This window comes from Coregonus clupeaformis, chromosome 21 (genome assembly GCF_020615455.1).
Source record: "Coregonus clupeaformis isolate EN_2021a chromosome 21, ASM2061545v1, whole genome shotgun sequence".
Classification (NCBI taxonomy): Eukaryota; Metazoa; Chordata; class Actinopteri; order Salmoniformes; family Salmonidae; genus Coregonus; species Coregonus clupeaformis.
In genome coordinates, this window is record NC_059212.1 from 12559011 (window position 1) to 12579642 (window position 20632).

Sequence of the window (20632 nt, forward strand, 5' to 3'; positions counted from 1 at the left end):
TGGAAAAAATCGTGTTTCACCAAATACATTGGTATTTTACAGAAAACTAATTAACAGACTTTCAGCATGCTTATAGGGAAGGGCAGTCCACATGCTCAGCACTGACACAAATGACTGATGATTGGCTGAAAGCAATTGATAATAAGAAGATTGTGGGAGCTGTTTTGTTAGATTTCAATGCAGCCTTTGGTATCATTGATCACAACCTATTGCAGAAAAAACAGGGGTTATGGATTTACATCCTCTGCCTTATCATGGATTGAGATTAATACATAATAAAATACTAAATACCAAAAATACGTGTTTTGCATAGCACCGATTTGATGTATTTTATGGAATTCATTATGTATTGTTTATATGAACAAGTTTATTTTAAGACAGAGAATCATGAATATGTGGTTATAAATGTAACTAAATCCTAAGAGGAGGATTGTCTGAAGTGAAGAAGACCATTTGGGTTGAATATGCACATCCAACTCTCCGTCCATTGTCTTTCTAGGGTTCTCTGGCGGCAACATTGGCACTGACTCCCCTGTTTTCTGCAGACAGATCCCCTCCCCTCTTCAAACCGTTTTCACAGAGTTCCACTACTGGCCAGGTAACAGAAGATCATTCTATAATCTATTTAAGCATACAGTGCCCGATTTCGGTTACTTGCTTATTGATAATATGTTTACACAACTTAATTTATTAATTTCCCAACGTTTTGTAAGTCAGAACACAAAAGACTAGCCATTCTATGCTTCTGTTGAATAAACGGGTCTCTGGCTCCATCCACTGGTCAGCTGCGTCATTACATCACATTTTGTCTCTTTGTCACGGCACGTCAAGGGGGCGGTTCATAGAAAAGCTGCTCTTCCGGTCAACTCTCCTGATTCTTATCAGCAGGCGGTTCTAAATATATAACATTCATAGTTGTACGATAAAGAATGCGACCTAGACACTCCCTTAAACTGAAAAGTAAATAAGTAATTTTGTGTGGAAGTCAAAAAGTTCATTACACATAATTTGTAAACTGCAAATGAACCGCAAGAAGCCCAAACAGATAAAACATTTGACTAAACATAATCATTTCAAACCTTTCTTACATTTGTATATGATCACATACTGTATATCTCTCTATTATGCGTGAGAATACTTTAGAACAGATTCCAAAATTGAAATCACAACAATATGTTTTGCTAAGAAAACTTTGGGTGCCAAATAAAATTGCCCGTGAGTGATTTTATTTGGCCCCCAAATATATATATTAAAGCAATAAAAAATATGTAAATCCGGGACACTCAAATTAGTATGATACAGTGGGGAAAAAAAGTATTTAGTCAGCCACCAACTGTGCAAGTTCTCCCACTTAAAAAGATGAGAGAGGCCTGTAATTTTCATCATAGGTGCACGTCAACTATGACAGACAAAATGAGGAAAAAAAATCCAGAAAATCACATTGTAGGATTTCTTATGAATTTATTTGCAAATTATGGTGGAAAATAAGTATTTGGTCAATAACAAAAGTTTCTCAATACTTTGTTATATACCCTTTGTTGGCAATGACACAGGTCAAACGTTTTCTGTAAGTCTTCACAAGGTTTTCACACACTGTTGCTGGTATTTTGGCCCATTCCTCCATGCAGATCTCCTCTAGAGCAGTGATGTTTTGGGGCTGTCGCTGGGCAACACGGACTTTCAACTCCCTCCAAATATTTTCTATGGGGTTGAGATCTGGAGACTGGCTAGGCCACTCCAGGACCTTGAAATGCTTCTTACGAAGCCACTCCTTCGTTGCCCGGGCGGTGTGTTTGGGATCATTGTCATGCTGAAAGACCCAGCCACGTTTCATCTTCAATGCCCTAGCTGATGGAAGGAGGTTTTCACTCAAAATCTCACGATACATGGCCCCATTCATTATTTCCTTTACACAGATCAGTCGTCCTGGTCCCTTTGCAGAAAAACAGCCCCAAAGCATGATGTTTCCACCCCCATGCTTCACAGTAGGTATGGTGTTCTTTGGATGCAACTCAGCATTCTTTGTCCTCCAAACACGACGAGTTGAGTTTTTACCAAAAAGTTATATTTTGGTTTCATCTGACCATATGACATTCTCCCAATCCTCTTCTGGATCATCCAAATGCACTCTAGCAAACTTCAGACGGGCCTGGACATGTACTGGCTTAAGCAGGGGGACACGTCTTGCACTGCAGGATTTGAGTCCCTGGCGGCGTAGTGTGTTACTGATGGTAGGCTTAGTTACTTTGGTCCCAGCTCTCTGCAGGTCATTCACTAGGTCCCCCCGTGTGGTTCTGGGATTTTTGCTCACCGTTCTTGTGATCATTTTGACCCCACGGGGTGAGATCTTGCGTGGAGCCCCAGATCGAGGGAGATTATCAGTGGTCTTGTATGTCTTCCATTTCCTAATAATTGCTCCCACAGTTGATTTCTTCAAACCAAGCTGCTTACCTATTGCAGATTCAGTCTTCCCAGCCTGGTGCAGGTCTACAATTTTGTTTCTGGTGTCCTTTGACAGCTCTTTGGTCTTGGCCATAGTGGAGTTTGGAGTGTGACTGTTTGAGGTTGTGGACACGTGTCTTTTATACTGATAACAAGTTCAAACAGGTGCCATTAATACAGGTAACGAGTGGAGGACAGAGGAGCCTCTTAAAGAAGAAGTTACAGGTCTGTGAGAGCCAGAAATCTTGCTTGTTTGTAGGTGACCAAATACTTATTTTCCACCATAATTTGCAAATAAATTCATAAAAAATCCTACAATGTGATTTTCTGGATATTTTCTTCTCAATTTGTCTGTCATAGTTGACGTGTACCTATGATGAAAATTACAGGCCTCTCTCATCTTTTTAAGTGGGAGAACTTGCACAATTGGTGGCTGACTAAATACATTTTTCCCCCACTGTATGTTATGTTTGGTATGGTTTCATAAGACAGATGGTTACTTAAGGCAAAAATGAAAGTGGGGTGGATGTGTGGACGCAGCCCAAAGTTTGAATCTTTAGTATTTAGGCTAACTAGCAACTTTTTATCTACTTACTACTTTTTATCTACTTTGCAACTACTTTGCATGTTAGCTAACCCTAACCCTATCCTTAACCCTTTTAGCTAACCCTTCCCCTAACATTAAACCTTTTAGCTAACCCTAACCCCTTTAACCTAACTCCTAAACTTAACCTTAAACATTTACATTTACATTTTAGTCATTTAGCAGACGCTCTTATCCAGAGCGACTTACAGGAGCAATTAGGGTTAAGTGCCTTGCTCAGGGGCACATCGACAGATTTTTCACCTAGTCGGCTCGGGGATTAGAACCAGCGACCTTTCGGTTACTGGCACAACGCTCTTACCCACTAAGCTACCTGCCGCCCCAACCCCTAGCCTAGCTAGCTAATGTTAGCCACCTAGCTAGAATTCGTAAGATATCATACGTTTTGCAAATTCATAACATATTTTACGTTTTGCAAATTCGTAACATAGTGTGTAATACGAATTGTAATTCGTAACATATCATACGAAATGGAGGATGGACATCCACAAATTAATACCTACCATACGAAACGCTCTGAGACCAGGTTGTCATATTTGTATTTGATTGATTATACTTGTATTATGTACTAGATCATATGGGTTGAAAAGTGTTTTTTTCTCAGACATAAATAAACAATTCCAGGTGAAAGCCAACGGTCATAGCTTTCAGGGGAAAAAGACTACGACATTATTCAAAATATTGCCTTGCTAGATTGATGAACACAGCCATAGCAAAACAGTGAAAACGGCTGTCAGCTCAATAGTCTGTTCTATTGTATTGCAATTAAGTGACTATAATAAATACTGAGCAAAAGTCCCAGCTTAGTACTCCTGTAAATGCAATTCAATGTCAACAGTGGCAAGCTTGTGAGAACAGATAGAAACTTGCATGGGAGCCTAATTTACCCCTTGCTATTGGAATATTTTAGAGGAAGAGTTCATGCAATGAAATGTTGGAGGGCAGGGTGTTTGTCTGTTATTTTGTTTTGACAATCACTCTCAATCAATCAAAAATGTACAAAACATCTTATAAATGTGTAGTTAGATTTTCTATGTGTTAAACATATGCGTGCCCTTGTTTCCAGTGTGGGTCCAAAGCCGAGGCTTTAAAACTCTAAGGAAACACAAGCGACTGCAGGCAGGCTTTGAGCGTCCCATGGAACCAGACGGCTTTACGCCATCCTTTATGAAGGTGAGACCCCGGTTTGTCTGTACTCTGTCACTCTCTAGATAGAGTATTTGGTCATGTTCATTATGCCAGACCATACCAAAATGTGTTAAAACGATTTACAACCTGAAAACAAGCATTTCCTCATTAGACAAAGAATGATGGTACCTCCCAGTTTCGCAGCCTGGTTGCATTGTAAACATCTCTGACTCTGTTGTCGCATGGAGGGCCTCCTGACGCGTGATAAGGGGATGGAGGTGGAAACCCTGGACAAGCTCCTGAAGAACAAGAACATTCCAGATGGGCAGCAAGAGTATTTTAAGACCGGGTTTGCAGAGGGCTTCCTGAAATCCCAAGCGCTGACACGGCGCACACAAGGCAAGTGTATATACACAGACACAACATTGCTAAACGTTTTGAGATGGAAAACCAAAACAGCATTCTTAGTGGACAAGCTCAGGTAGTATCTCCTTCGTTTCACAACATTGTCTCTTGTTTCTTGCCTACTAAATATGAACTAGGTCTACGTTGCCTCCCATGATGTTGGCTGTTAGTGGATTCAGAAAATGAACGTCTACTCTCCTTGCAGTGAGCATTAAATTACCAACGTTTCAGCCCGCAGGCCCTGAAGGCCTGAATTGGTAATTAAATGCTCATTGCAGCAAGAGATGAGTGTTGTCCGACTTTCATTTTTCTTGAAAGCGGATTGAAACACACATTCTCTCCCCTTCTCTACAGACTCTCTGAGGAGGACGAGGTTTATACTGCTGGTCCTGCTGTTGGTGGGACTCTATGGCCTCTCCAAGACCCCCTTCCTATCGGGTAAAGGCTCCTTTTTCATTTTGTCCATATGCATCTCTCTAATCAAGCTCTAAGACCCTCACTCTGGCATGCAGCTTGGTGTGTACCTTTTAAAGGAAAACTCCACTCAAAAACTTTTGGTATTTGTTTCATTAGTCCATTGTTGACATAGTCCCAAAATATTTTCCTTGTCAGCAATCAAGTTTTCAAGATATGTAACTTTCAAAATACAGAAATCACCCCATATGATGCATTTTGCATCATATGAGGTATTTTGCATCATATGATGCAAAATGAATCATACAGGGATGATTTCTGTATTTTGAAAGTAATGTAAATGTAACCACTGTCAAATTCATAGACAGTCCATGAGAGTGACATGATGGTTTATGAAGCTGTATATTATCTGTTTAAAGTTACATTCTTCATAAATGAATGGGTAGCCTATATCATTTATTCAAATGACAATTGAACAGCCTCCCAGATTGAGCCTTTTAACCTTTTGCCGATGCATTCAGAATTTACACACAAAAAGAATGCTCAACAAATTTGATGATGAGTAATCGAGAACTTGATGTTGTGATATTGTTACTAATCGTTTCCATCAATTTACTTTACTGAATGCTTCTAAAAAATAGTGATTTGTTGGCAAACAAAAAAAATCTAACCATAGCTAAGAATGTGTTTGCATCCGAGCAGTGTGATTTCGATCCTTATTCTAACCATTCTGGACAGTGCGATTCCGAACCACATCAGGCCTGGACTCGGCGGTGGACCCTGTCCAAATGAAGAACGTGACGTTTGAGCACGTCAAGGGGGTGGACGAGGCCAAGAACGAGCTGCAGGAGGTGGTGGAGTTCCTCCGGAGCCCAGAAAAGTTCACCGTCCTCGGAGGGAAACTGCCGAAAGGTGCAGCAGACCGTCAAGCTGTTTTATAATAATAATATATCAAATATTCCATTTAGCAGACTCTTTTATCCAAAGCGACTTACAGTCAGTCATCCTTGCATACATTTTATGGTCTTTAGTTGATCAGGGTTGTGTTCATTAGGCACCAAACAAGAACACATTTAACAGGAAACACTACCTGGATTTGTCCAATAAGAAACGCTCACATTTGTTTTCCGTTACAAAACATAAAAAAAAAAAAAATTGTTCCGTGTCCTGATGAACACGACCTGGGTTTAGACTAACTGAACAATGCTGAATTCAAGAAGTTGTTTAGGCAGGCAGCCAGATCTTCCTCTGATGGAAGACGAAAATGTTGCCATCTTTGTCACCACTTTTAATTTACTTTATCTCACATTGGATTTCAATCTGTTGTTCTTCTTTCAACATTCATTAAAAAAAAACGTCTGATAATATACAGTAATACAATATTCATATTTTACAGTTGTTTATTGCTTGTGCGCTCTCTCTCTCTGTAGGGATCTTGCTGGTTGGCCCTCCTGGCACTGGGAAGACTCTGTTGGCCAGAGCCGTAGCTGGAGAGGCCGACGTCCCCTTCTATTACGCCACCGGTTCGGAATTTGATGAGATGTTTGTGGGGGTTGGAGCCAGTCGCATCAGGAACCTCTTCAGTGAGTCCCATCTCATCTTCAAGTCTCGCCCTATTCCTGGCTTCCAACCCTGAACCTAATGTTGTACTTTAACCTGTTTTTTTGTTTTTTTGTTTACCCAAACCTGGTTGCAACAATGTTAACATGCTAGATGATATTGTGTCATAATTTATCAACCATACGTTTGAGACCCCTGCCCTAGACAACCCAATCTCTCTATACATGACTTGTCTGCAGGGGAAGCTAAAGCCAACGCCCCATGCGTGGTTTTCATTGACGAGTTGGACAGCGTCGGAGGGAAGAGAATCGAGTCTCCCATGCACCCTTACTCCAGACAGACCATCAACCAGCTACTGGCTGAGATGGACGGGTATGTTTTCAATGTGTTCTTCTGGGTTGTGTTCAATGACACTATATATATATATATATATATATTATTTTGAAACGGAGTGAAATAGAGAGCTTCTACCTGAATTTGTCCAATAAGAACACAGATTCTTTGTTGCAAAATGATTTGCACTGGTGTGCCGTACTGAACACTACCGTGGTGTAGCACCACTGTTACTTTATGTGGGGAGAAACCTGACTTTCCTTAACCTTTTCACGTTTGTCACCCGCAGATTCAAACCAAACGAAGGGGTCATCATCATCGGAGCGACCAACTTCCCTGAGGCTTTGGATAAGTATGTTAAGCTTTGTTCATCTCATAATGTTTCACAATGAAATGTCTATTTTTCACAGTGCCTGTGTTGCATTAGTTTACATGAGTACAGAATGACTTGCCATGTTAAAACAAACCTAGACGGAGTGAAGCTCTCCCTCCTAACTATCGCCCCCTTCCCTCCCTAGCGCTCTGATTAGGCCGGGACGTTTTGACATGCAGGTCACTGTCCCCAAGCCAGACGTGAAAGGGCGCACAGAAATCCTCAACTGGTACTTAAGGAAGATCAAAGTAGACCCTGGTACGTGAGCAACATACATGTGTGATATGTGTTGGCCATAGCTTGAGTCTATTGCTAATGAACACTAGGTTCACACATAAGTGAATCTGCTTTGCTAAATGCTAATGGATACTGTACATGCAAATAGACTATGGCTATATGAGAATCTGTAGTGGTAACATGCTAACAGACTATGGCTACTTGCTAATGGCTACATTTTAAAATAGACTACGGTGACATGCTAAAAAATACATGCTAATAGAATATGGCTACATGCTAAAGGCTACATACTAAAATACAATTGTTATATAAGAATCTGCACTGGCAACATGCAGATTCTGTAGCTCAACTGGTAGAGCACGGCGCTTGTAACGCCAAGGTAGTGGGTTCGATCCCCGGGACCACCCATACACAAAAAAAATGTATGCACGCATGACTGTAAGTCGCTTTGGATAAAAGCGTCTGCTAAATGGCATATTATTATATTATTATTATTATAACGGATACATGCTAAATAGACTATGGCTACATGCTAATAGATGGCTATATGAGAATCTGCAGTGGTAACATGCTAGTAAGACACTGTAGTTGACCTAGCTTAGCTGTCACTGTTCCTGCTAACGACCTGGCTTCCTCATGCAGACATCAAGGCTGGGATCATCGCCAGGGGCACAGTGGGCTTCTCCGGGGCCGACCTGGAGAACCTGGTGAACCAGGCGGCTCTGAAGGCGGCGGTGGACGGCAAAGAAATGGTGACCCTCAAAGAGCTGGAGTTTGCCAAGGACAAGATCCTCATGGGTGAGCACTGGTGTAGGAATAGGGAGAAAATAGAAAACACCCCTTAATCACAAATCTGCCCCTACCCCTATGCACTTGTTTAGATCTGAGAGGATTAGACAAGTGTCATCAATATGGTGGTAGCCCATCTTACTCTTTGATAGGCCGTGGAATTGGCACCATATTGCTTACACCTTAGCCTCGGAAACCCAGGCTTCTCAGAGGAAGGCCCGAATAAATTGCATAAGACTTCAACCACCCAAGCCATAGACTGTTCGCTCTGCTACCGTCCGGCAAACGGTACCGGAGCATCGGTTCTCGGACCAGCAGGCTCTGAGACAGCTTCTAACCCCATGCCAAAAGACTGCTAAATAGCCACAAGACTGCTAAATAGTTAATTAAATGGTTACACAGACTATTTGCATTGACCCTATCTTGCACTGACTCTATGCACACTCACAAGACTATATATATGCACTATATACAGTACCTTCAGAAAGTATTCATACACCTTGACTTATTCCACATTTTGTTGTGTTACAGCCTGAATTCAAAATGGATTAAATTGATTTTTTCCACCCATCTACACGCAATACCCTATAATGACTAAGTGAAAACATGTTTTTAGAAATGTTTGCAAATGTATTGAAAATGAAATACAGAAATATCTCATTTACATAAGTATTCACACCCCTGAGTCAATACTTTGTAGAAGCACCTTTGGCAGCGATTACAGCTGTGAGTCTTTCTGGGTAAGTCTCTTAAGAGCTTTCCACACCTGGATTGTGCAACATTTATCCATTTATTATTTTCAAAATTCTTCAAGCGCTGTCAAATTGGTTGTTGATCATTGCTAGACAACCATTTTCAGGTCTTGCCATAGATGTTCAAGTAGATTTATATCAAAACCGTAAATAGGCCTCTCAGGAACATTCACTTTCTTCTTGATAAGCAACTCCAGTGTATATTTGGCCTTGTGTTTTACGTTATTGTCCTACTGAAAGGTGAATTCATCTCGAGGTGGAAACAAGACATTTCGGTACAATTTTGTAAATGCAGACAGATCATTTGTTTGTTCGACATGGTAGGATCTTTTTGTGTCTGTAAAATAATGAATGCAAGAAATGGCGATGGAAACGCCTTTATGCACAAATATTGATATAATAACCATCATATCGACGTAAACTTGGAGTCACGCGATGATACGCTGTGTGGTCCTCCCACTACAACTCGGGAAACCATGCAGTTTATTAGGCTACAGATGAAATAACTTATGATGAACTTCACAGGGTGGTGAAAGTGCACAGTGATCTTGATGCTCCTTTCCAATAAATATAGAGGGTCTGATTCTAGTGAAATGATGATCGATGCTTGACTGCCATTTGACAAATAAAAATATCCATAATAATCTCATCATGTAAACTAGCCTATCTGTACAGACTACCCACACTGTATCTGTGAGCTGTTGGCTAGAGTGCACATGCCAAGACCAGAGTAGGCACATTTTGCTATTCAACACAACAGTTTCTGTGACAAAACGATTGTTAGAGTTGAAAATGCGATGGAAACACATTGAATGTTAGATTTTTATTCGGTGCATTAAAACTTAACCTAAAAAGTACATTTTGTGTGCACGTCGTCATCACGCACTGATTTTTATCCGCAACAAGTCCGTTTGGTGGAAACACATCACTGGTAGGAAAATTCGCATATTTTCTTTATGTAGATTTGAGAATATTCGCATGAAAATCGGTCACCAATTGGATGGAAACATAGCTACTGTCTAGCTTTTATTTTGGTGATTGTTAGTTCTCAAAGATGATCTTATTTAGAAATATATACAGTGAATTCGGAAAGTATTCAGACCCCTTTACTATTCCTACTCAAGCTACACACAATACCCCATAATGACAAAGAAAAAAATGGTTTTTATACATTTTTGCAAATTTTATAAATAAAAAAAAATAAAAAAATACCTTATTTACATAAGTATTCAAACCCTTTGCTATGAGACTCGAAATTGAGCTCAGGTAAATCCAGTTTCCATTGATCATCATTGAGATGTTTCTACAACTTTATTGGTGTCAACCTGTGGTAAATACAATTGATTGGACATGATTTGGAAAGGCACACACCTGTCTATATAAGGTCCCTCAGTTGTCAGTGCATGTCAGAGCAAAAACCAAGCCATGAGGTCAAAGGAATTGTCTGTAGAGCTCCGAGACAGGATTGTGTCAAGGCACAGATCTGGGGAAGGGTTCCAAAACATTCCTGCAGCATTGAAGGTCACAAAGAACACAGTGGCCTCAATCATTCTTAAATGGAAGAAGTTTGGAACCACCAAGACTCTTCCTAGACCTGGCCGTCCAGCCAAACTAAGTAATCGGGGGAGAAGGGCCTTGGTCAGGGAGGTGATCAAGAAACCGATGGTCACGGGGGGCCAGTATGAAAATTTTTAAAAAAATGTATGCACTCACTAACTGTAAGTCGCTCTGGATAAGAACGTCTGCTAAATGACTATAATGTAAATGTAAATGTATGTCACTTTGAAGGAGTTCCAGAGTTCCTCTGTGGAGATGGGAAAACCTTCCAGAAGGACAACCATCTCTGCAGCACTCCATCAATCAGGCCTTTATGGTAGAGTCCCCAGACGGAAGCCACTCCTCAGTTAAAGGCACATGACAGCCCACTTGGAGTTTGCCAAAAGGCACCTAAAGGACTCTCAGACCATGAGAAACAAGGTTCAGGACAACAACCCTAAGCACACAGCCAAGACAATGCACGATTGGCTTCGTGACAAGTCTCTGAATGTCCTTGAGTGGCCCAGCCAGAGCCCGGACTTGAACCCGATCGAACATCTCTGGAGAGATCTGAAAATAGCAGTGCAGCGATGCTCCCCATCCAACTTGACAGAGCTTGAGAGGATCTGCAGAGAAGAATGGGAAAAACTCCCCAAATACAGGTGTGCCAGCTTCTAGCATCATATATAAGAAGTGGTCCTCTGTAGCTCAGCTGGTAGAGCACGGCGCTTGTAACGCCAAGGTAGTGGGTTCGATCCCCGGGACCACCCATACACAAAAATGTATGCACACATGACTGTAAGTCGCTTTGGATAAAAGCGTCTGCTAAATGGCATATTATCATATTATTATTATTAAGACTCTTGGCTGTAATCGCTGCCAAAGGTGCTTCAACAATGTACTGAGTAAAGGGTCTGAATACTTATGTAAATGTAATATTTCAGTTTTGTATTTTGTATAAATTTGCACAATTTTCTAAAAACCTGTTTTTGCTTTGTCATTATGGGGTATATTGACGAGGGGGAAAAAACAATTTAATCCATTCTAGAATAAGGCTGTAACGTAACAAAATGTGGAAAAAGCCAAGGGGGTCTGAATATTTTCCAAATGCACTGTAAGTGTGTCCAATATCTTTTCTACATACTTTATATCTCATTTTAGTCATCCAAAGTTTACACTGAAAACGTTTTTTCATCCCATTTTTTATTTATTATTATTATTATTATTATTATATATTTTTTTACTGTTTGACATAGGCGCCCAAAAAAACAGTTAGGCGGCACGTCCAAGACTTGTCTATGTAGAAAAAACTCTGTGTCACGATCGTCTTGAAAAGAAGCGGGCCAAGGCGCAGCGTGAGATGCGTACATATTTATTTTATTGTACACCACAGCGAACAAAACAACAAACGAAACGTGAAGTCCTTCGATACAAAACACAAATCAAAAGGAACAAGAAACCACACGAAACGAATGCCTTACAGCTACCTAAGTATGGCTCCCAATCAGAGACAACGAGCAACAGCCGTCTCTGATTGGGAGCCACCCTGGCCAACATAGAAACACAAAACTAGAACCTAACACCCTGGCTCAACATACGAGAGTCCCCAGAGCCAGGGCGTGACAGTACCCCCCGGACTCCGGCCGCGCCAACCAAACACAACAGGGGGAGGGACCGGGTGGGCACTCCGCCTCGGTGGTGGATCCGGCTCCGGGCATGACTCCCACTCCCTCTCTAACCCCCCAAAGCGCCCCTGATCCGGTCTGGCCCTGCTGGCCGGAGCTGGACTGAACACTGGTGGAGCGGAATGCTCTAGCTCCGGAGTGGAGCAGCTGACCGGTGCCGGACCAGGCACCAGTGGAACAGGCACGGGCTGTGCCGGACTGACGACGCGCACCACAGGCTTGGTGCGGGGAGCAGGGACGGGCCGGACCGGGCTGACGACGCGCACCATTGGCTTGGTGCGGGGAGCAGGGACGGGCCGAACCGGCCGATGAAGCGCACCACTTGCTTGGTGCGGGAGCAGGAACAGGCCGGACCGGGCTGACGACGCACACCATTGACTTGGTGCGGGGAGCAGGGACGGGCCGAACCGGGTTGACGAAGCGCACCATTGGCTTGGTGCGGGGAGCAGGGACAGGCCGAACTGGGCTGATGAAGCGCACCACTTGCTTGGTGCGGGGCGCAGGAACAGGCCGGACCGGGCTGACGACGCGCACCATTGACTTGGTGCGGGGAGCAGGGACGGGCCGAACCGGGCCGATGAAGCGCACCACTTGCTTGGTGCGGGGAGCAGGAACAGGCCGGACCGGGCTGATGAAGCGCACCATAGGCTTGGTGCGGGGAGCAGGAACAGGCCGAACCGGGCTGGTGACGCGCACCACAGGCTTGGCGCGAGGGACAGGAACAGGCCGGACTGGGCTGGCGACGCGCACCACAGGTTCGGTGCGAGAGGCAGGAACAGGCCGAACCGTACTGGGAACACACGCCACTGGCCCTAAGCGGGGATCAGGAACGGGCCGGACCGGACTGGCAACACACCCCAGTACCTCTCGCCGTGCCTCTACATACTCCTTCCCCCTGGTGTCCAGTAACTCCCTTAACCTGGCGGCCTCCTCTGCCAACCCTCTGAACCACTCTATCCCGTACTCCTGCTGCCCCGTCGTCCACGGCGTGAGCCCCCCCCTAAAAATGTTCTGGGCTTGTCTCTCCCCCGTGGACCAGGCCTCCATGGTTCTCGTCCAATTCTCTCTCCATTTCTCGTAATTCCAACCTTACTCCTCATCACGCTGCTTGACCCAGTCGTGGTGGTTTCTTCTGTCACGATCGTCTTGAAAAGAAGCGGGCCAAGGCGCAGCGTGAGATGCGTACATATTTATTTTATTGTACACCACAGCGAACAAAACAACAAATGAAACGTGAAGTCCTTCGATACAAAACACAAATCAAAAGGAACAAGAAACCACACGAAACGAATGCCTTACAGCTACCTAAGTATGGCTCCCAATCAGAGACAACGAGCAACAGCCGTCTCTGATTGGGAGCCACCCTGGCCAACATAGAAACACAAAACTAGAACCTAACACCCTGGCTCAACATACGAGAGTCCCCAGAGCCAGGGCGTGACACTCTGTAAGATACAAAGCGAATTCCGCATAGGCTACTTAAACCGAGACACGGACAAAGAAGAAAAGAACTACAACTGAACACAAGGGGAAAAAGCATTTCTACTCAGAGCCAATCAAAAGTGAGCGCTGAATGACACCGACTCTCTGACCGCTCCCATTCAAACTAGAAATCCAAACCTGAATTACGCCCAGACTTCCAATAGTCGAGTGAACAAGACGGGACTACTAACACCTATACAATCCTCTCAGATCTTCCTAGGGGTATATTTGGGATTCAGGGACCGAGCAGGAAATCAAGTGATTATCTCTATCCATCTCTTCCCTCCCACAGGCCCAGAGAGGAAGAGTGTGGAGATAGACCAGAAGAACAAGGAGATCACGGCCTACCACGAGTCTGGCCACGCTATCGTGGCGTACTACACCAAGGACGCCATGCCTATCAATAAGGCCACCATCATGCCCAGAGGGCCTTCCCTGGGTCATGTAAGTAGGACTAGAAATAGGGACATTTTAACATATAGGAAACAAGATGGGTAGGGAACACAACATGGTTAGACTATTAGAATATGAAAAAAGTGGAATTTTATACTGGTTTCTTATATGAACGCTATGACGCCGAAATAAAACCAAGTATTTTTCAGGAATCTGTTCTGCTGAGCATGCCAATAGAATAATGCATAATTTCAATATTATGAAGAGTCCCTTAATTCCTCCAGTTTTTTGTCTTGCAAATTAAAATCATAGTTTTTTATGTTTTTAGAATCGTCAAGTGTGAAATGGTTGTTTCCGTTTGCTGCCAGGCCTCACTCCTCTTCCCCCACTGTCCATCCCAGGTGTCTATGCTCCCGGAGGATGACCGCTGGAGCGAGACGCGTGCTCAGTTGCTGGCCCAGATGGATGTCAGCATGGGAGGCCGCGTGGCAGAGGAGATCATATTTGGCAATGAGTTCATTACCACTGGTATGTAGGGGGATGTAGAGTTAGTGTAGGAGCAGGAGGGCAATTAGAGTACAGAGTTACAGTATACACCAAGCACAGTACTGTAGTGCAAAAGCATATTCCCGAAAACGGGATTGTGCATCTCGGGGGAGGGGGTAATCCTGGCTTCCAAATGTAAAATAAATCATATTCAAGTTTGGGGGATTTATGATATAGTCATATAGCTGACACTTTTATCCAAAGTGACTTACAGAATTGTCGAACATTGACAGTGACACATATTTTCAGTATATGTGACCCATGCAGGAATCGAACCCACTTCCTTACTGTTGCCAGCACCATGCTCTGATTCACTGAGCCAATGGTATCTTTTAGCCCGTTAATAATCTTCCAAGAGTCCAAGACTAAACAAACGATATATTAAATACATGTTCATCTTTTTTCTTTTTTAGGGGCATCAAGTGACTTTGATGCTGCCACCAAAATTGCAAAAATGATGGTGACCAGATTTGGAATGTGTGAGAGGGTAAGTTATGTTTGGTCAGGAAAGAGGAAATTAATTAATGTCTTATACTGCATGAGCAAACTCCTGCTGTTTGTATTGTATGCCCTTCAAGACCTATGACCTAGTGTGGAACCTTTACAGAGATCTTGTTCTGTTTCTCAATTAAATTCAATGAGCTTCATTGGCATGAATGGGAACCACCCTATGTTGCAGCACTACATACAGTGCATTCGGGAAGTATTCAGACCCCTTCCCCTTTTCCACATTTTGTTACGTTACAGCCTTATTCTAAAATGAATTAAATAAAAACATTTCCTCATCAATCCACACACAATACCCCATAATGACAAATGTATTAAAAATAAAAAACTGAAATACCTTATTTACATAAGTATTCAGAACCTTTGCTATGAGACTCTTAATTGAGCTCAGGTGCATCCTGTTTCCATTGATCATCCTTGAGATTTTCTACAACTTGATTGGAGTCCACCTGTGGTAAATTAAATTGATTGGACATGATTTTGAAAGGCACACACACGTTTGGAACCACCAAGACTCTTCCTAGAGCTGGCCTCCCGGCCAAACGGAGCAATCGGGGGAGAAGGGCCTTGGTCAGGGAGGTGACCAAGAACCTGATGGTCACTCTGACAGAGCTCTAGAGTTCCTCTGTGAAGATGGGAGAACCTTCCAGAAGGACAACCATCTCTGCAGCACTCCACCAATTAGGTCTTTATGGCAGAGTGGCCAGACGGAAGCCACTCCTCAGTAAAAGGCACATGACAGCCCCTTGGAGTTTGCCAAAAGGCACCTAAAGACTCTCAGACCATGAGACAAGATTCTCTGGTCTGATGAAACCAAGATGGACTCTTTGGCCTGAATGCCAAGCATCACGTATGGAGGAAACCTGGCACCATCCCTACGGTGAAGCATGGTGGTGGCAGAATCATGCTGTGGGGATGTTTTTCAGCGGCAGGGACTGGGAGAAAAGTCAGGATCGAGGGAAAGTTGACCGGAGCAAAGTACAGAGAGATCCTTGATGAAAACCTGCTCCAGAGTGCTGAGGACCTCACCTTCCAACATGACAACGACCCTGAGCACACAGACAAGACAACGCAGGAGTTGCTTCAGGACAAGTCTCTGAATGTCCTTGAGTGGCATAGCCAGAGCCTGGACTTGAACCCAATCGAACATCTCTGGAGAGACCTGAAAATAGCTGTGCAGTGACCCATCCAACCTGACAGAGCTTGAGAGGATTTGCAGAGAAGAATGGGAGAAGCTCCCCAAATACAGGTATACCATACATACCCAAGAAGACTCGAGGCTGTAATCGCTGCCAAAGGTGATTCAACAAAGTACTGAGTAAATGGTCTGAGTACTTATGTAAATGTGATCTTTTTATTTATAATTTTTTTATACATTTGCAAAGAATTCTAAAAACCTGTTCTTGCTTTGTCATTATGGGGTATTGTGTGTAGATTGATGAGGGGAAAAACAATTTAATCAATTTTCGAATAATGCTGTAACGTAACAAAATGTGGAAAGATTCTAGGTGTCTTTCTGAATGCACTGTATATATTGTGACAGTATATATTTCTCTATCTCTCTCACTCACTCACACTCTCTCACCTGTGTTGTAGCTGGGTGTCATGACCTACGCTGACCAAACCAAGCAGAGCCCGGAGACACAGGCTGCCATCGAACATGAAGTCAGGATACTTTTAAAGGTACGTTTCCACCTCCATCGTCCTCCCAAGGCCCTGACATGGTGCTCTTTGTCTTGTGGTTTTTATGTTCCCCATTTCTCAACCTAGCTCATTCAGAGTTATACAGTTTACGGAAATAACAGACACAATTTACAGGTGTGTCTAAGCCCTTAATTGCACTGTAACATATCAAAACTTTCTATAGCTCCACCACCGCCTGGTACGGCAACTGCTCGGCATCCGACCACAAGGCGCTACAGAGGGTAGTGCGTACGGCCCAGTACATCACTGGGGCCAAGCTTCCTACCATCCAGGACCTCTATACCAGGCAGTGTCAGAGGAAGGCCCTAAAAATGGTCAAAGAATCCAGCCACCCTAGTCATAGACTGTTCTCTCTGCTACCGCACAGCAAGTGGTACCGGAGCGCCAAGTCTAGGTCCAAAAGGCTCCTTTACAGCTTCTACCCCCAAGCCATAAGACTGCTGAACAGTTAATCAAATGGCTACCCGGACTATTTGCATTGTCCCCCCCTCCCTCTTTTACACTGCTGCTACTCGCTGTTTATTATCTATGCATAGTCACTTTACCCCTACCTACATGTACATATTACCTCACTTACCTCGACTAACCTGTACCCCCGCACATTGACTCGGTACCGGTACCCCCTGTATATAGCCTCGTTATTGTTATTTCATTGTGTTACTTATTTTTTTACTTTTGTTTATTTAGTAAATATTTTCTTAACTCTTATTTTTCTTAAAACTGCATTGTTGGTTAAGGGCTTGTAAGTAAGCATTTCACGGTAAGGTCTACACCTGTTGTATTCGGCGCATGTGACAAATAACATTTGATTTGATTTGAAGCCCTTTCACTCAACCCCGGGTCCATTACATTTTACATTTACGTCATTTAGCAGACGCTCTTATCCAGAGCGAATTACAGTTAGTGAGTGCATACATTTTCATACTGGCCCCCCGTGGGAAACGAACCCACAACCCTGGCGTTGCAAGTGCCATGCTCTACCAACTGAGCTACAGGCTTCATTCTAACGCGACACGCAGTTGCCATGAGCCGTCGATAGTGGAACTCATCTCTAACAATTGAGATGTTGCTCATCCGCCTAACACTAGTTCCTACTTCTGAAAATCACTCCGCTCTCCGTAGCTATGATGCACTGGCTACTACAGCAAACCATGCTCGATCAGATGAGCAAACGTGCTCCAGCTAGCAGCCTAGTGCTAGCTTGTTTGAATGGCCATTACGGTAGCTAGTTTCCCAGCTTGTTGATAATGTTATGGGACTGTTCTCAGAAATCAGCATGTATTGGAATCTGACAGCTGGCACTGTGCCTCGCTAGTACTTTGTAACATTTGGCCAACGCGATAACGTCGCAGCTAGAGCAATCAGCTGTGCTGAAGAACTCTGCGCACTAATCACAGCTAACCTAACATAGCAGGGGTTAAAGAAATGCCTGAAACTAGATCTCCTACATACTGGTCTTGATAAGAAGAAAAAAAATGAGAAGAAAAAAAAACTGTTCAATCAATCCAGTAAATGTGAAGGAGGAGTTAGGATTGAGTGTCGCCTTGTTAATGTCCAAAACCGGAAGTCACGTCACAGGCTCTCTTTCCATTTGACCTGAAAACCGAAACATCCGCTTGTTGGGGACTCTGCAGAGGCTAATCACGGCAGAACAGACACCGGCTTAACCTGAAAACTAGCTAGCTAGAAATTTTTTGTACACAATTAGAAATTCATAAATACTGATTCTACAACCACAAAACACCTTAGGTAAATTTATACTGAAAAAAATATAAACGCAACATGCAATAATTTCAAAGATTTTACTGAGTTACAGTTCATATGAGGAAATCAGTCAATTGAAATAAATTCATTAGGCCCTAATCTATGGATTTCACATGACTGGGAATACAGATATGTATCTGTTGGTCACAGATACCTTTTTAAAAAACGGGCCTCACAATGGGCCTCAGGATCTCGTCACGGTATTTCTTTGCATTCAAATTGCCATCGATAAAATGCAATTGTGTTCGTTGTCCGTAGCTTATGCCTGCCAATACCATAACCCCACCGCCACCATGGGGCACTCTTTTCACAGCAAACCACTCGCCCACACAACGCCATACACGTGGTCTGCGGTTGTTAGGCCAGTTGGACGTACTGCCAAATTCTCTAAAATGACGTTGGGGGCGGCTTATGGTAGAGAAATGAACATTACATTCTCTGGCAACAGCTCTGGTGGACATTCCTAGCTAGCAAGTGACACAAACGTTAGTCAGCCTGCATAGGAAACATTTTTGTTACAACGGACGACCAGACCTTTTGCATAACAACAGAATTAACGACTGGTCGCATCTGTGGCAACATGACCAAAAGAACAAACAGATTTTTAACCGGACTGGTGGTAGAATGAAATTGGTGGAAGAATGAAATTGTAGGAATTTACTTATCAAAATAAATTAAAATATGTAATTCATTGTTATTTTAATATGTTGTTAACTGTTCTATAAAAGTGATAAGGCATGCAAGAGTGCGCTATGTGATGAATACAGTCACAGGTAAATGGGTTGACTGGCCCATAATTTCGTGTCGGGCCGAACAACACCATTTATCTGTGACTGTATTAATCACATAGCACGGCCTCTTGTGCCTTATCGCTTAAATATTAGCTACAAGTATATCGTTTTTTTTTACTCTGACTCTTTTTAGGATGAAAGGGGGTTCAGTGGACGATGTCACCTTGGTAACATTTTAGAATGTTAGGACAGCATATTGTAGCCAAACTTATTTTGAGCTATCCCATGAGTGTTTGGGAGCTATCAGACAGATCAGTGCAGACCACTGACGTGAGACAATGCCCCTGCCTGTGTAAAAATAATTTCCTGACTCTTCTGGTGGTTTGTGTGGTCCTCAGGATTCGTACGAGCGGGCCAGGGCGCTCCTCAAGTCCCACGCCAAGGAGCACAAGAACCTGGCCACCGCCCTGCTGCAATACGAGACGCTGGATGCCAAAGAGATCAAGATGGTCCTGGAGGGCAAGGCCCTGGAGATCAGATGAGACCTCCAAGAGTGGAGGCGTCACTCTGGTTATTGGGGAGACGGGGGTGGGGTGGAGAGACAAAAAATTACTGTGGATTAGGGTAGGGAAGCATAGGAAGTGGCGGGACTGGCTTTTTGGAAGGTGTTGGAATGTAAATATATGAAAATCAAGGCTTCAGGATAGGATTCTTTTTTAATGTAAAATATGTACGCAAACTACGCACACAGTCTTATCTTCCTGTTAATGTCTGGATAGTTGTTAGGATCCTTATTGTCGATAACAAGGAGGATTGTGGGATTTCCCTTCAAATTGGTAGGTGCAATCAGCAGTTGCTACATCCATTTTTAGATTTATAAATGAATTATATGTACCCATTGATTCTTGATTCTTGAAGAATATAACTTATAAATGCCTCATGAGCTTAGTTCAACTGTCGTACCCCATCAGAACCCAAAATATAAGCTTGTTTTATGCCAATGTTTGTAAACAAAGTAAATGTAAACAAACACTGTACACACATTAGTTTTTAGTTTGAATGTATCCCCTTCTTGTCATATGCCCTTGTTTATGAGTCTGTCTTTTTTTCAATGTACCCTGTTGTGTGTGTGTGTGTGTGTGTGTGTACGTGTACGTGTGTGTGTATGTGTGTTGAATGTTTTATGCCTAGTAAGTCCAAGTCCAGTGAGTCCATGCCCTGGATCCTCAGAATCACTACAAAATAAT

At 43.2% G+C, this 20632-nt stretch overlaps 1 protein-coding gene across 2 annotated transcripts in view; it reads left to right on the forward strand.

Moving 5' to 3' along the window:
- Nucleotides 1–20300, forward strand: part of LOC121534932 (ATP-dependent zinc metalloprotease YME1L1) — a 41488-nt gene extending 21188 nt beyond the window's left edge. Inside the window, exons 4-18 of one of the 2 annotated variants that reach the window (XM_041841557.2) lie at nt 500–598; nt 4113–4219; nt 4423–4573; nt 4934–5017; nt 5753–5905; nt 6424–6576; nt 6793–6925; nt 7176–7238; nt 7405–7517; nt 8139–8294; nt 14033–14184; nt 14535–14661; nt 15093–15166; nt 16783–16869; nt 19784–20300. In XM_041841557.2, the coding sequence (XP_041697491.2) occupies nt 500–598; nt 4113–4219; nt 4423–4573; nt 4934–5017; nt 5753–5905; nt 6424–6576; nt 6793–6925; nt 7176–7238; nt 7405–7517; nt 8139–8294; nt 14033–14184; nt 14535–14661; nt 15093–15166; nt 16783–16869; nt 19784–19927 (1796 nt within the window). In that variant the 3' untranslated portion in view covers nt 19928–20300. Of the gene's footprint in view, nt 1–499; nt 599–4112; nt 4220–4422; nt 4574–4933; nt 5018–5731; nt 5906–6423; nt 6577–6792; nt 6926–7175; nt 7239–7404; nt 7518–8138; nt 8295–14032; nt 14185–14534; nt 14662–15092; nt 15167–16782; nt 16870–19783 lie in introns of both variants that reach the window. The other variant, XM_041841556.2, reaches the window with a different exon arrangement.
- Nucleotides 20301–20632: the final 332 nt, after the last annotated feature.